General features: G+C 39.9%; 1 protein-coding gene across 2 annotated transcripts in view; it reads right to left on the bottom strand.

Moving 5' to 3' along the window:
* Positions 1-15,388, bottom strand: part of doc2b (double C2-like domains, beta) — a 105,413-nt gene that overhangs the window by 40,070 nt on the left and 49,955 nt on the right. Inside the window, exon 3 of one of the 2 annotated variants that reach the window (XM_056247297.1) lies at positions 9,762-9,785. The exons of the other annotated variant lie outside the window; for it this stretch is intronic. Coding sequence (XP_056103272.1) covers positions 9,762-9,785 — 24 coding nt within the window. The remainder of the gene's footprint in view (positions 1-9,761; positions 9,786-15,388) is intronic. 2 annotated transcript variants of the gene reach the window in all.

Genomic DNA, 15,388 nt, shown 5'->3' with positions numbered 1-15,388 from the left:
TGTAGCCTAGTGATATTTCTGTCATAAAAGTTTATTACTAAATATTTCATTATTTCAATAATTGATGAAATAAAACTGGTTTGGGGCAGCTTTTTCCAAGCAAAACTAAATATAATCTGAAAAAACGCTTGTTAATTTGTTGTCATGAACAAAATGTTCAACTCAATATTAAATTCTACAGGGATCTTTGGATCCTTACAACCAGGCATGCAATTTGTGAATTAAGTTTTTATTTGATTTTGTATTATTCAAATAAATATCGAAACACGGTGCTTCGTGGTAATGCTGCTAAATTAAATAACATTTATAGAACAATTATGAACTTAAATGAAACAATATCGCAACATTTCGACAAATACATTATTTGATCTGTTTTTACATTTTAATTCAGGGCGATTTAGCCTACATTTAATTAGAGCGAGATTTTCACCCTTGTCATTTTCTCATTGGGAAGCGCTTACATTGCATGTTTGAGTAGATCCTCTGTTCCTCTAGTTTTCATATGGATTAGCCTATAATCAGATAACATTTATTAGCCTAAATATTTAGACATTTAAAGGCTTTAGACATAGCCGATTTCTTATCGTGACTGAGCTGAAGTGGCTTTCGGTTAATTTTTGTGACGCGCAGTTCCCGGAGACAGAGACGACAGATAGCCTATACTGTTTTTGTCGTTAGCCTAATATGAATACAAGTTTACAGTTTTGAACGATGTAAGCTACTCTACTCTTATCTGTATGACCAAAAAATTACGGAGTCGCCTACTAAGTTATTTTAGCTGTAATAATGAGAAAAATAAATTAATCTAAATGAACGCGCCGCCGTGTTTGTCGAACACTAACTCACCATGCCAGAATAAAACCCGACTTTAGAAAAATGCATAGGGCCACTCGGCGTGGTGTGCCAAAACACTTAATTATAAACTTCAATATTTCATTCAAAATAATCTCAACACGCTTTGTGAAATTTGAAAAGCCGTGCATGCATTAAAGCCACTGGAACTAATGAACAACTGAAACGCTGGTTTTGATTTTATTGTTTGTCGTTTAAACGTGCCTGTTGCATATCTCTATTTTATATATTTGATATTGGTGAAGTAGCCTATAGCATTGATTAGCTGTGGAGGGAGGGGTGTGGGGATTAAAATAATTCAGCAGAAGCAGGGATGTTTAGACCAGAAGGAAATCACAATCCCCCCTGGCAAATCACACTTTACTTAAAACCATGTTTTTAAAAACTCTAGGTTGTAGGGAACAGACCTCTCTGCCATGCGCGCGCACGGTTTGGAGCACAATATCTGTCTCGCATGCACGCTCGCTCTAGATAGATTACGGGATATTTTAACTAATTTGCGGTATAATAACTAGTCGATCACGAGTGGCTCAACAGGTATCTATAGATAAACTATATCCTTCAGGAATTTGACCGACCGGGTTGACACTTCAGCGTGAGAAATCGGGGGTGTGGCATGAGAGCCTGGAATAAAAAAAATAATATATATATAGCCTATATATATAGGCTATATATAATTTATTTTTTTACAGAACTGCTTTTGAAATTACGATTGGTAGCCTATTATTATACAGATGCAAAGTCGTTCTGTTGGATACTATTTTGTTTTTTTGTATTTTTACTTAGTGTGAAATGGAAATGCATGATAATTGTATTTTATAAATATAAGCAAAAAAAAAAAACTGTATGGTGTAACAGAGTTTTAGAGCTAGACAAATCTCTTTGCAATAATAAATATAAAATTTACAGCAGACCATGTTTGTGCGGGATTTGAACCCGTGTCATCTTGATGATGAACCGTAAGTTCTACCGCTCAGCTATGAATTTTTGTCACTGAGAAATACCCAAACGTCTGTTTCTGACATGAGCGAGAAAACGTTTTGTCTTTAGCCTGTGAGAGTGTAGGCCTACTTTAGCCTTTTAAAGTTTTAAAAGATTATATCTTATCTGTATGACCAACAATTTGTTGTAGGCTTATTTGGAAATTACCATAACTTGTAGTATTTCATCCTTAGGCTACTGTTAATAGACATTAGCCCCACTTACGTTTTGCTAAATGTCCCTTTGCGCCACCTGGCGGTCATTTCGCGAACGACTTTGCAATGCGACTGGTTTATTTTTACCGCAGTGGATGGCTAAAAATGGTATGTGGATGGCTAAAAGGTGTGACTATAAATATGCTTTTGGCTTTCATTTAAATTTTGATTGTTTGTATATATATATATATGTATGTGTGTGTGTGTGTGTATAAACATTTATTTATTTATATACACTACCGTTCAAAAGTTTGGGGTCGGTACGATTTTAAATACTTTTAAAAGAATTCTCTTCTGCTAACCATGGCTGCGCTTATTTGATTAAAAATACAACAAAAATCAGTTACAGTATTAAATATTATCTCCAGTGTAAATCAGCTGTTTTCTATGTGAATATATAGTAAAGTGTAATTTATTCCTGTGATCAAAGCTGAATTTTCAGCATCACCAGTGTCAGTGTCTTCAGTGTCAAATGATCCTTCACAAATCAGTATAATATGAGGATTTGATGCTCAAGAAACATTTATTATTATTATCAATGTTGAAACAGTTGTTGGTCTGTCAGTTGTACAGTTTTTTTGTTTGTTTTAGGATTCTTTGATGAATAGGAAGTTCAAAAGACTTTTGTAACATTATAAATGTCTTTACTGTCACTTTCGATCAAATTAATTATTCCTTGATAAATAAAAGTATTGTTTTCTTTCCTCCAAAAAATAAAAATAAAATTCTCACTGACCCCAAACTTTTGAATGGTAGTGTATATATATTGTCCTTGCATTCTTTCTTGTGTGACACCCCTGAATGAAAGGCTCATTAGTATGCAGACTGCTCAGGTGAGAACTGCCTAATTATTCATGAGGGGGTTGGGCCGATCCGCCCATCCGCATATTGCCTTTGCAAACAAAAAAATGTTTTTCACAATTTAAAACAATCTATTGTTTTATGTGAATGATAAGGCAGAATGATTTTCAGATCAATTTGAAGCAAAAACTCTAGGCGATAACATCCACTAGTCAAAAGTCTTGTGGACAAATATTTAGTATGTTATTTGTGGCCTTATATTATAAACTTTATTTTTTAGTTTTTTCAATAACCACGCATAAACAATATTCTCTCAAAAATACAAACATGTACATACATGTTGCTCACATATTATGGTAGCCCTGTGTGTGCTATATAGAGTGTAATTTCACCTGTGCCATTAATATGTTTATAAGCAACTGAAAAAAGCACAAATGTCAGAGCATGCCAAAACATCTCAAGGACCCCGAAAACACCTCAGACCCCAGAGGGTTAACACCAGCCACTATGGCTAGTGGTTTTCCAATGTTAATGTCAAGCCCTGGTCAGAAGGCCTATTGAATTATAGCATTTGAACATCACAAGCTAAACCGAGCCACACACAAACTGATTTTAATATAGATTTAGCATATTGCGCAAGTATGTGTCCATGCTTCAGTGATGCATTTCTTTTCCCAGCAGGCTTTCTCTCAGGTAGGATTCCTGGACGGCCCTCCAGACGCCGCTGTGTGCAGTCATGTGTGAGATGAGCAGATATCAGAGAGCCAGAGAAAGGGCCGGCCTCTCCAGCCTAACATACAAGAGCTGTCAGAACCACAATCCTAATTAGTTATTTTCTGCTTCTGTGAGCTATACAGTGTAAACTTGTCAAAGAGGCTTGCAGGGGCTTCACACCTCTCTCTCCACTTTTGTTTAGCTTGTGGGTAAGCGCATAAAGACATAAATAATTATTGTTGTAATTTACACAACAACAACGCCTGAGAAATAAAACAAATGAACATGAGGGGGTGTAAGAAAACTCTCAGTCTCTGACAAGTTCTCTGCATGGGCAAAGGAACATGGCAGGAGGGGTGACGGGCAAAAAAAAGGTGCCTAGTCTAGTCAAACAAAATCTCATGTTGGACTGTGTACATATAGTTTTGTAAAATGCACCTGAAGCATGACCAAACCAACTGGGTTGGGATTTCTTCCATCACAACATGTATTTCATTATAGAAACAAATTAGAAAATGAGTCATTATTAATACTTATTGCAGAGACTCTCACCCCAAAGTACTGCACGCCATTGGTTAAGCAAGAAGTTGACATGTCAGGCCACTAAAACAAACACAGTTCCCACGTTCAAATATGCATACTTCCCTGCAACACAGTATGCAAACCGTTAAAAAGTCAATCGAGAAGTATAGTACCTTAAGGGTATATATTACTACTCTAAGGAACTAATGTGCATATTTTAGGGGTAGATTGTCTCTACCCCTAAAATGTAGAGTGACAAGCTATTGTGCCTATGAAGGTAAAATTTTTTATTACACAATGTAATATGTCCAGGAATGTATTCATCTCACACACATGCATACCAACAGAACACAAGTAAGATCTTCTCTCATCTAATTCAATACATAGGACACAATGTGCATAGCCTGGCAAAGATACAGCCATGTGTTTACAGAGATGGTCCTCACTGCAGAACACGAAATCCAGTGGGAGGAGTTGGATCCAGATCCAACTCCTCCCACCTTACATATACCTAATCCTACCCATCCCCGTCCCCTGATCCCAAACCCCACCCTAATCCTACCCATCTCCGCCCCCTGATCCCTAACCCCACCCTAATCCTACCCATCTCCACCCCCTGATCCCTAACCCCACCCTAATCCTACCCATCTCCACCCCCTGATCCCTAACCCCACCCCTAATCCTACCCATCTCCGCCCCCTGATCCCTAACCCCACCCCTAATCCTACCCATCTCCGCCCCCTGATCCCTAACCCCACCCTAATCCTACCCATCTCCACCCCCTGATCCCTAACCCCACCCTAATCCTACCCATCTCCACCCCCTGATCCCTAACCCCACCCCTAATCCTACCCATCTCCGCCCCCTGATCCCTAACCCCACCCTAATCCTACCCATCTCCACCCCCTGATCCCTAACCCCACCCTAATCCTACCCATCTCCACCCCCTGATCCCTAACCCCACCCTAATCCTACCCATCTCCGCCCCCTGATCCCTAACCCCACCCCTAATCCTACCCATCTCCACCCCCTGATCCCTAACCCCACCCTAATCCTACCCATCTCCGCCCCCTGATCCCTAACCCCACCCCTAATCCTACCCATCTCCACCCCCTGATCCCTAACCCCACCCTAATCCTACCCATCTCCGCCCCCTGATCCCTAACCCCACCCCTAATCCTACCCATCTCCACCCCCTGATCCCTAACCCCACCCTAATCCTACCCATCTCCACCCCCTGATCCCTAACCCCACCCCTAATCCTACCCATCTCCACCCCCTGATCCCTAACCCCACCCTAATCCTACCCATCTCCACCCCCTGATCCCTAACCCCACCCTAATCCTACCCATCTCCGCCCCCTGATCCCTAACCCCACCCCTAATCCTACCCATCTCCACCCCCTGATCCCTAACCCCACCCTAATCCTACCCATCTCCACCCCCTGATCCCTAACCCCACCCTAATCCTACCCATCTCCACCCCTTAGATCTGGATCCAACTCCGCCCCCTGGATATCGTGTACTGCAATGAGGTGCTACTGTGTTTACACGGACTAGAGGTCAACCAGCATAAACTGGTCAAGGAGAAGTGTTTTTATCGTTAAAAAAAGAAAGAAAAAAAGACACACTTCAGCTTTGACAAAAGCTTGTCAAAAATGTAAATACCCTTCATGTATTTCTCTCATTCAATATCAGTCATTCAGCTCTTCCAAGTTATTCCCTCCTCATTATTGTGGCTGGTGGCCCATCACAGGACGACCCGTTCGCATCGGTCTCATCAGAGCTACAAAGCAGTTTTCAAAGATCCACAGGTCCGCTCGGCTCTATGTGATTGTGTGAGTATGTTTGTGTGTGCGTGCGTGCAGAGACTGCAGATGGTCGTTCTCTTTGAAGGCACTGCAGCTGAAAGAGCCTCTGAGGTCCACTCCACTATAGAAGAGGACTGACGCAAAAATAAAGGCAAGCACAAAACTGAACCTCGCTTTCACCGTACGTATGCGTTTTCCATCTCCCAACTGCCATGGATCCAGTTCCAATACATCTAAAATGGTTTGATTAGGGAAACCCTTGGTGTATATACATCCTTTTGATGGTAAGAACTGAGTTATCTTCACTCAGTGTTGCACCAGGCACTCGGTGTAATTCAGGATTTGTCTTGCGTTTCAGGGCTGCGTGACATATGGGTGTCTGGTAAACAGTATAGCCCATCTGCTCGGAGAAGATCCATAAAGAAAAACGGCCGTGTGATTTAATACTGTGCAATGTCCCATTCTCATATGATATTGAAGGATACGTTAAACGCAGAGAAACTAAACTCTTCATCAAAGGTCTGTCTGGTACCTGCAACCCGATTGGAGGAGGGCGAGTGGGCGTAACCTTAATGTGCTTTTGTAATGTCCCAGCTGACCTCGACTATTCAGGATAGGCTTAAAACAGAGAGGCGGAGGTCTCATGAGAACCAAGCCAACAATAAATGTGTTATGGGGCATCCGATTGCAGTGTTGCCAGTGAATGGATGGTTGATCATAATTATGGGGAAGCAGGAGAAATGACCAGTGTGAAAGGAGATGGGCGGCATGCATCAGCGAGTGCCTGTGAAAGCCGCGTGCGCACCCACTCATTCATACCGCTTTACTTACTGCTGCCACGCTGCCAAAAATGGCATTTCCCTTCCCATCTCACAATCAACGGCTAACTAGTCAGAAATGTTTCATCTGCCAAATTATATCTCTTTATTCTTCCGCATAAACATCCTGTTGGAGAAGGTCTGCACTTAAAAATGAAAGGGACGAGATTCTGTAAAAGGGAAGGGCTGGTCGAAATCAAGTGCGTTTCACAAGAGCAGATGGAGGTTCCAGCACAGATGACTCTCAATGGGTGAGAGCTGTACGGGCTCCAAATGCCATTGAGCCACCTAGTACATAGTCATAATGCACAACGGAAAAACATTAGTACAGGCTGGAGGTGGGCTTGATAAACACAGGGAGGGAGGAAGTGAGAGAATAAATGCAAGAGTAACATCTTAATAAGTAGGACCCAGGGATTGTTTAACACTTTCTCCTATACCAGTTTATTGTGGAGAGACTAAATAGCTATTTGTAGGTTGACTTTTTCCAAAGAGTGTACATAGGGCCTCTTATATGTTTGTTTGAGTGGTGCAACGTGTCAACTTCTGGCTCAAACACAAGATTTTTTTTGTACTTCATAGCACCTATGCAACGTTTGGGCGTTGGACATGCACATTTTTGAGAAAAGGTGATCCTTCAGAAATCATTTTAGTATTCTGATTTGGTGCTTAAGAAACATATACAGTATTATTATTATCATCAGTGATGAAAATAATTTTGCTGTTTAAGATTTTTGTGGAAATTATGATACATTTTTTTTCAGGATTCTTTGATGAACAGAAAATTTTAATTTTGTTTCTAATACTTTAAAAGTCTTTAATGTCACTTTTGATCAATTGAATGCATCCATGTTGAGTTCCTGATCAAGGGTGTTGAATAGCTGTGAGGGTTAGCTTACATTAAACACTACATGACAAGAGTGAAGAGCCTAAACCACACGCAGACACACACATCTATCTTTGTGAGGGCATTCATTGACACAGTCTCTAGCTCCACCCTAACCTTGCCCATCACAACAAAGTACCTAACCTGAACCCTTACCCTAAACCTCCCCTTAACCTTATAACCGTATCCCTAAAACTAAGTCTTGACCCTCAAACAGGCCTTTAAAGGGGTCTCAGAATAGCCTGGTCCCACCAGACTCTCGTCCATTTCATTTGAACAGAGAGTCTGGCCTCGCTCCATTGACAAGCGTTAACTTCCTGGTAGGCGGGTACTCTGTTAAATTTGAAAACTATTGGATCTGCCATAACCAATCGCTAACGTTTGGTCGTGACGTATGACGACTCAAACCACTCAAACTAGCGCACGACATCAATGCCATCGTTCTCAGCCACTCGCTCTGTTCGCTGATTGGACCGGTAAAAAATTGACCGGAGAAAACCAAAAAATACACCACAATCCCAGACGTAGTACTGAAGGAAAATTAAAATTGAGCGGAAGTACGTAGGAGCCAGGCTAGTCTCCGAAAGTGAGGACTGGCCAAATTGTCCTCACTTGACTCTCTTTGTCCTCACTCCGATGGTCTAAAACTCAAACTGGTCCTCACAAAGATAGTTAGTTGTACAAGTACACACACACACGTTGTGTTTTCATATTTTATGGGGACTTTCCATAGACATAATGATTTTTAAACTGTACAAACTGTATCTTCTATCCCCTTACACTAACCCTACCCCTAAACCTACCAATCACAGAAAACGTTATGCAGTTTTACATTTTCAAAAAACACTTAGAATAATTTATAAGCTGTTTTCCTCATGGGGATCAAAAAATGGATTTCGGATATTGCCATCTTTGAAGAGGTTTTCCAGACCACACACACACACACACACACACACACACACACACACACACACACACACACACACACACACACACACACACACACACACACACACACACACACACACACACACACACACACACACACACACACACACACACACACACACACACACACACACACACACACGTTTCATTATATTATAAGGACATTGCATAGACTTCCATTGATTTGATATCAGGTTATCACATTTTATATCCCCTAACCCAACCCCTACCCCAAAACATCACAGAAACATGCAAAGCATGATTTATAAGCATTTTTTAATTAGTGAGGACCAGTAAAATGTCCTCACTATTCGGTTGTCATAATATTTCACCATATAAGTTAGGACATTTTGCCTTCAAGTATAGCCAAACCCCTCACACAAACACACACGCAAGCCCGCCCGCCCACACACACACACTCTCTTTCTACCTGATTTATGGTAGTGCACACAGGCACTATATACAGGCGGCTGCTTTGCTCCATGTCAGACACAAAGATAAATTAATACCCACATGGGAGTGAAAGCGCCCATAGCATTCATCTCATTCTTAAGCCTTGAATATATGTATGGGGGCGAGACATGGCCACAGACATCTCTGGTCTCCTAAACTGAAGACCACATGCATATAAACACCCACCTACTCGCAAGAGAACAAATAAGAGCGATGCAGCCTCTTTGCGCTTCACAGTGAAAAATGACCAATCAAGAGTGAAATGTACCTTTACATGGTAAAGAACTAGAAACGAACTAACCTGTGATAAATGCATCATTCATCATGAATACTTAATAAACAGCCATTATTTAACATCTGCTCATGGGTAAGCACTTTGTCTTAATGGAAGATAATCTGTCTTGTCAGAGGAACAATGAGTGAGCCAACCAAAAGGAAAGATACCAACAGTGAAAGGAGAAAATGATGTCAAATGAGCCACAGGAAGTTTTATATCTCATAGGACAGATATAAACATGACACACAAGGAAACACACACAAAGGAGACTGTAAAAATAGTCTTTACAACTAGAATTTACCAGTGTACATTTTTTTTCTGCTATGTTAAGATCAATGAAACTTTTTTGCACACTTCATAGAATCCACTACAGCGGGTAAGTTGTATGAGTGTTACTGGAGTGAATCAATGGAGGTTCAACAGGAGAGGCAGGAAATTTGCTTGGGAAGTGGAGAAGTAGTCAATAGAGAGTAATAAAACTTACCTTTTTGTATCTGGGTACAGGGAGCTACACTCCATCACAACAATTTACAGCATGCAGCCAAGCCATGCAGAGAGAGAAAAGTGTGCATGCAAGATAGAAAAGGTGGAAGAAAGAGCATAAGTTTGGAAAACAGACAACACAAAAAACATGATGTAAAAGATAAACAGCATGTGACAATAAAAGAGAGGAAAGAGAAAGCACCCAGGAGGTTTGACCCATGTTTTTTTTTTTTTTAGTACGTGGAGTGTAGATATTGTAAATTTAGATATTTTAATTTTTTTAATCTGTGTGACTCAATCTGATCAGTCAGTACAACCCTAAATTTAGCTGTCATGAAGTGATGGAGTGTTCGGAGGTGTTTCACAGCAAAAAAAAAAACAAATGTAAATGCTGTTAGATCAACCCCCAATTTTATCTTCAGAGGATGTCAGAGCAGCATCTTTGTTCTAAATAAATTCTCAGTTGGAAAGTTGTACTTAGTGCCCATAATTTACACGAGAACACATCACATCATTTAAATTAGGAAAATCACCTGAGAAAGAAAAGTTGGAGGTGGAATTCGTCAGTCAAATAAAACTTATTGTAACACTTTTGAATGTGTACTGACTAGCACGCAAGAGAGCGACACCACGGGCCAAACAAATAATGAGAATTAATATCATTTCATTAAAAAGTAGCATGTTAATTTGCTGCCTGGGGGTTCAATTAAGTATCCATGTATCTAGTTTAATGCTTCATTTCTGTTTAAGGAGCAAACTCTTGACAAATGCACCCAAAGAATCGAGGCATGAAAAAACTTCTCCTTTTCCTGCATGTTTGGTGAACAGATTTCTGTTAAATATAGTGGCTAAATAATAACAAAATAAATGTCACTGATAAATGTAACATTGACTGTTTTATCTTACTTTTAAGCAGTATATTGATGCCATTTTTATTCTATTTTAATGAAATACTTTGCTTGAAAAGTGTGGCCGGCGCTGGCAGAACCCTGGGAAAATGGTGATGGGTGAAGCGTGCCATTGAATTGGGGTCAACCAAAAGAAGGGAGGTTTTCTTTAATGGAGGCTGTGGTTTAAAAAGGCTGTGTCTGGCTGCAGTGAACGTTAAGGTCGGAGCAGATGCGTCCTTGTGTGAAACACAACATGGGCTATATGCGCACTGAAATGGATCTTGGAAGGCACCTTTGTGAGGGGTGAATGAATGAATGTTTACATTTCTCTTTCTAATCACGTTTGTCTGTTCAGAAGGACGAATGGCCTGATAATGACTTTGGTGGCGACTTGTAGATGATATATATTTCAGTTTATTACAGTTCCGGTTCTCAAATCTGATTGGCTGAGCGGCATTCCAAGGGTGATGATACACAGTCCAACAACACTGTTAATATTCAATCCACTTGTCTTGCTCACAACAGTCCAGATCAGAGTATGTGAGTGGTGTGCAATGAAAGTGGAGTGGGTGCTGCTTATAATTGTGCTTATTAGGAGTATGACATGCACTGACACCAAACTCTATAGAGTGAAACTTTTGGGATCTGGAAGTAATTTTTTTTTTTTAGAAAAATCCATTTATTTTCTCTATAGCGGAATTGATTTTTAATGATATATTATAAACCCTTAAAGAAAGACGTGCTGTGGCCAACTAAGTTGTTAATTGATGGTATATGCTTTTGTTGGAGCCATCAGCCCAATTTATTTTATGTTTAATAGCAGTATTCCATGTGAAAAACTACATTGATTCTGCAAAGAAATCTCTTCCAATCAAAGAATTGTGTCAACAAAATGACGGTAGAAGAGCCTTTAGCTCCCGCCCTCTCAAATGAAGCACGGCAAATGCCGTACAGTAATAGAGTCTTTCTCCCTACACTCTTGAACTACTTAAATATTTGCATATATTTGCATATTTTGCAATCAACTTTAAATATATCGTTTCTATGTAATAAACGTCTTCAAATCAATAGTTTTATATTTCTCCCATTTAAATTCAATTGTCATTTTCAATATTTAGGATTGTAGGACACTTAAAATAAAGTAGGAACATGTGGCACAACAAAGTCATTTTATTTACAGACTGTAAATTTGATTCAATCACAAAGTGATGTAAGCGGGAGTAATCTCCATATAAATACCAGCAGGGAAATTCCTGGTAAGGCAAATGTTTTTTTTGTGATGGTTCTGCTCTGACTACAAATACCCCATTATCTGTATTTCTGGATGTGTAAACCCCTGTAATCCCCTGTGTGTTCTGACGGTGCATGTCTCTGGATCGGCGCTTATCACGGAATACCAACACATTCACCCCGACACCCCACCTCGCCTCATATCCAACCACCTGCAACACTCATTCCACAAAACATTACTTTTTGTATTGATCTTCTGGTGATATTAGATACGGATAGGTCATTCTAACCATGTTTGCCACACATGCTACTTACAGTCTGATCCTTTCAAGAACAGCCAATAGGAGACAGATTTAAAAGACTGCAGAACCCAGCGCACAGCGCTGTCCATGGTCCTGAGCTATATTCTGACCTTGCCATATGAATTAAGTGAACTGAAAGATTGATCATGGGTTGGAAACTACACTCACCTAAAGGATTATTAGGAACACCATACTAATACTGTGTTTGACCCCCTTTCGCCTTCAGAACTGCCTTAATTATACGTGGCATTGATTCAACAAGGTGATGAAAGCATTCTTTAGAAATGTTGGCCCATATTGATAGGATAGCATCTTGCAGTTGATGGAGATTTGTGGGATGGACATCCAGGGCATGAAGCTCCCGTTCCACCACATCCCAAAGATGCTCTATTGGGTTGAGATCTGGTGACTGTTGGGGCCATTTTAGTACAGTGAACTCATTGTCATATTCAAGAAATCAATTTGAAATGATTCGAGCTTTGTGACATGGTGCATTATCCTGCTGGAAGTAGCCATCAGAGGATGGGTACATGGTGGCCATAAAGGGATGGACATGGTCAGAAACAATGCTCAGGTAGGCCGTGGCATTTAAACGATGCCCAATTGGCACTAAGGGGCCTAAAGTGTGCCAAGAAAACATCCTCCACACTATTACACCACCACCACCAGCCTGCACAGTGGTAACAAGACATGATGGATCCATGTTCTCATTCTGTTTACGCCAAATTCTGACTCTACCATCTGAATGTCTCAACAGAAATCGAGACTCATCAGACCAGGCAACATTTTTCCAGTCTTCAACTGTCCAATTTTGGTGAGCTCTTGCAAATTGTAGCCTCTTTTTCCTATTTGTACTGGAGATGAGTGGTACCCGGTGGGGTCTTCTGCTGTTGTAGCCCATCCGCCTCAAGGTTGTGCGTGTTGTGGCTTCACAAATGCTTTGCTGCATACCTCGGTTGTAACGAGGGGTTATTTCAGTCAAAGTTGCTCTTCTATCAGCTTGAATCAGTCGGCCTATTTTCCTCTGACCTCTAACATCAACAAGGCATTTTCGCCCACAGGACTGCCGCATACTGGATGTTTTTCCCTTTTCACACCATTCTTTGTAAACCCTAGAAATGATTGTGCGTGAAAATCCCAGTAACTGAGCAGATTGTGAAATACTCAGACCGGCCCGTCTGGCACCAACAACCATGCCACGCTCAAAATTGCTTAAATCCCCTTTCTTTCCCATTCTGACATTCAGTTTGGAGTTCAGGAGATTGTCTTGACCAGGACCACACCCCTAAATGCATTGAAGGAACTGCCATGTGATTGGTTGATTAGACAATTGCATTAATGAGAAATTGAACAGGTGTTCCGAATAATCCTTTAGGTGAGTGTATATTGTTTTCAGTAAAGCCCAAATTAAAACACTGTTGTTGTTTTTTTATTTTTTTATTTACCAGGACAATGCATATTAACAACAGTACACCTTTAACTGTGCACCAACTTTCAAAAATTTAGGGTTGGTAAGATTGATTAACATTTTTTGTTAAAGTCTCTTATACTCACCAAGGCTGCATTTATTTGATAAAAAATATAGTAAATCCAGAAATATTGTGAAATATTATTATAATTTAAAATAACCGTTTTCTATTTTAAAATATTTTTAAATGTAATTTATTCATGTAATGCAACGCTGAATTTTCAGCATCATTACTCAGTGTCACATGATCCTTCAGAAATCATTCTAATATGCTGATTTCCAGCTCAAGATATAGTTATTATTATCAATGTTAAAAACAATTGTGCTGCTTCATATTTTTATATAATAGATTTAAGGATTCTTTGATAAATAGGAAGTTCAAAAGAATTTATTTGAAAACATTATACATGTTTTTATTGTCACTTTTGATCAATTGAATGCATCCTTGCTGAATAAACGTGTCAAAACATAAACAGAAGTGTACAGTATATCAATATTAAATCTGCTCAGTCATACTGACTTTGTAACATACTGACTACACATGCCATAACATGGTTTGATTATTTCAACATAGTAGACCATACATAGGTATACAATGGAAAACATTAGTTTTAGCTAAATAAACGTCATGAATTCTAGAATAGACATTCAGATCGAGATTCACTCAAGACATGCTATAATAATTAGTAGAAAATGTGTGCAAAAACAGGACTTGCCCCAACGCTGTCGGTGGTCCAGAACAAATTTAGTATGCTAGTCCAAGCTATTTTTTCCCATACCAAATGAATTCAATGAAATGAAAGATGATGTGCAGGGCACGATAGCTCTCTTTTACCTACAGTGTTTCCCTGATCTGTTTATGTAATGGACATGGCTCTGGTAATTCCTACAATCCTCTCTTTAGACTGCGCAAAATGTCAGTGTTGTGATTGAGGCTTGTCAGACTGATGGCTGCCATGACGCGACGGAAAAGGCCCTGAATCAGGTTCTTCAGAGAACAGCGCTTCAGAAGAGCCAGCTGACAGCGGGAGGGTGATTGACGGCAGAGCTTAAGTGTTCTACGCAAGTATCTGTTTCCACAGCTCTTTATAAAAGAACAGCATGGAATCAGTCAGGGAACTGTGTTCTCAGCTAGATTTACAAAAACAAAATCATTTATCTTCGCTGCAGTGTCTTGAGTTACATTTTTAAATGCTAATTAGTTCATAATGGGTTGAAAATGTGTCAGTACCTATATGTCGATCAAATTTGACCCCAAGTTCGAAAAAACATTCAACCAGTAATCAAGAAAAGCACAAATGACTGTCTGAAGCAAGTTGCGCAGAGCCAAACTTTTGATTATTACAATAAACTCTGGTTCACTTTACTTTACATCTTATACAGGCCACCATCTTTTATATAATCGACATTTTTTTTGTGTGCTTAGGGTAAAGTAAGCATGAAAATATATAAATCTGTGAACAAAAATACAGACGAGCTCAAAGATATCTTGTTTACTAGGTGCATCAAAAGATTACCTTTCAAAGATGTGACAGCATAAACCTTGCAATGCTGGCTAGATCTTCCTTTCAAATTCTAACTGTAGTGGCCCGGTGTCTTAAAAACATGGCTGTTCCCTGTTGGACTCCTTTGCATCATGACATTTGTAAATTGCATAAAGCCAGTCAATTAGACCGGAATTGCCAATCTGATTGGAATAGGAATTTCAGCCAGCACTGCTGTACATTGCCAGCTTTGT

Source organism: Rhinichthys klamathensis, unplaced genomic scaffold (genome assembly GCF_029890125.1).
Source record: "Rhinichthys klamathensis goyatoka isolate OS25496 unplaced genomic scaffold, OSU_Roscu_1.1 h1tg000046l_1, whole genome shotgun sequence".
Taxonomy (NCBI): domain Eukaryota; kingdom Metazoa; phylum Chordata; class Actinopteri; order Cypriniformes; family Leuciscidae; genus Rhinichthys; species Rhinichthys klamathensis.
This window is presented reverse-complemented; position numbering and strand designations above follow the sequence as displayed.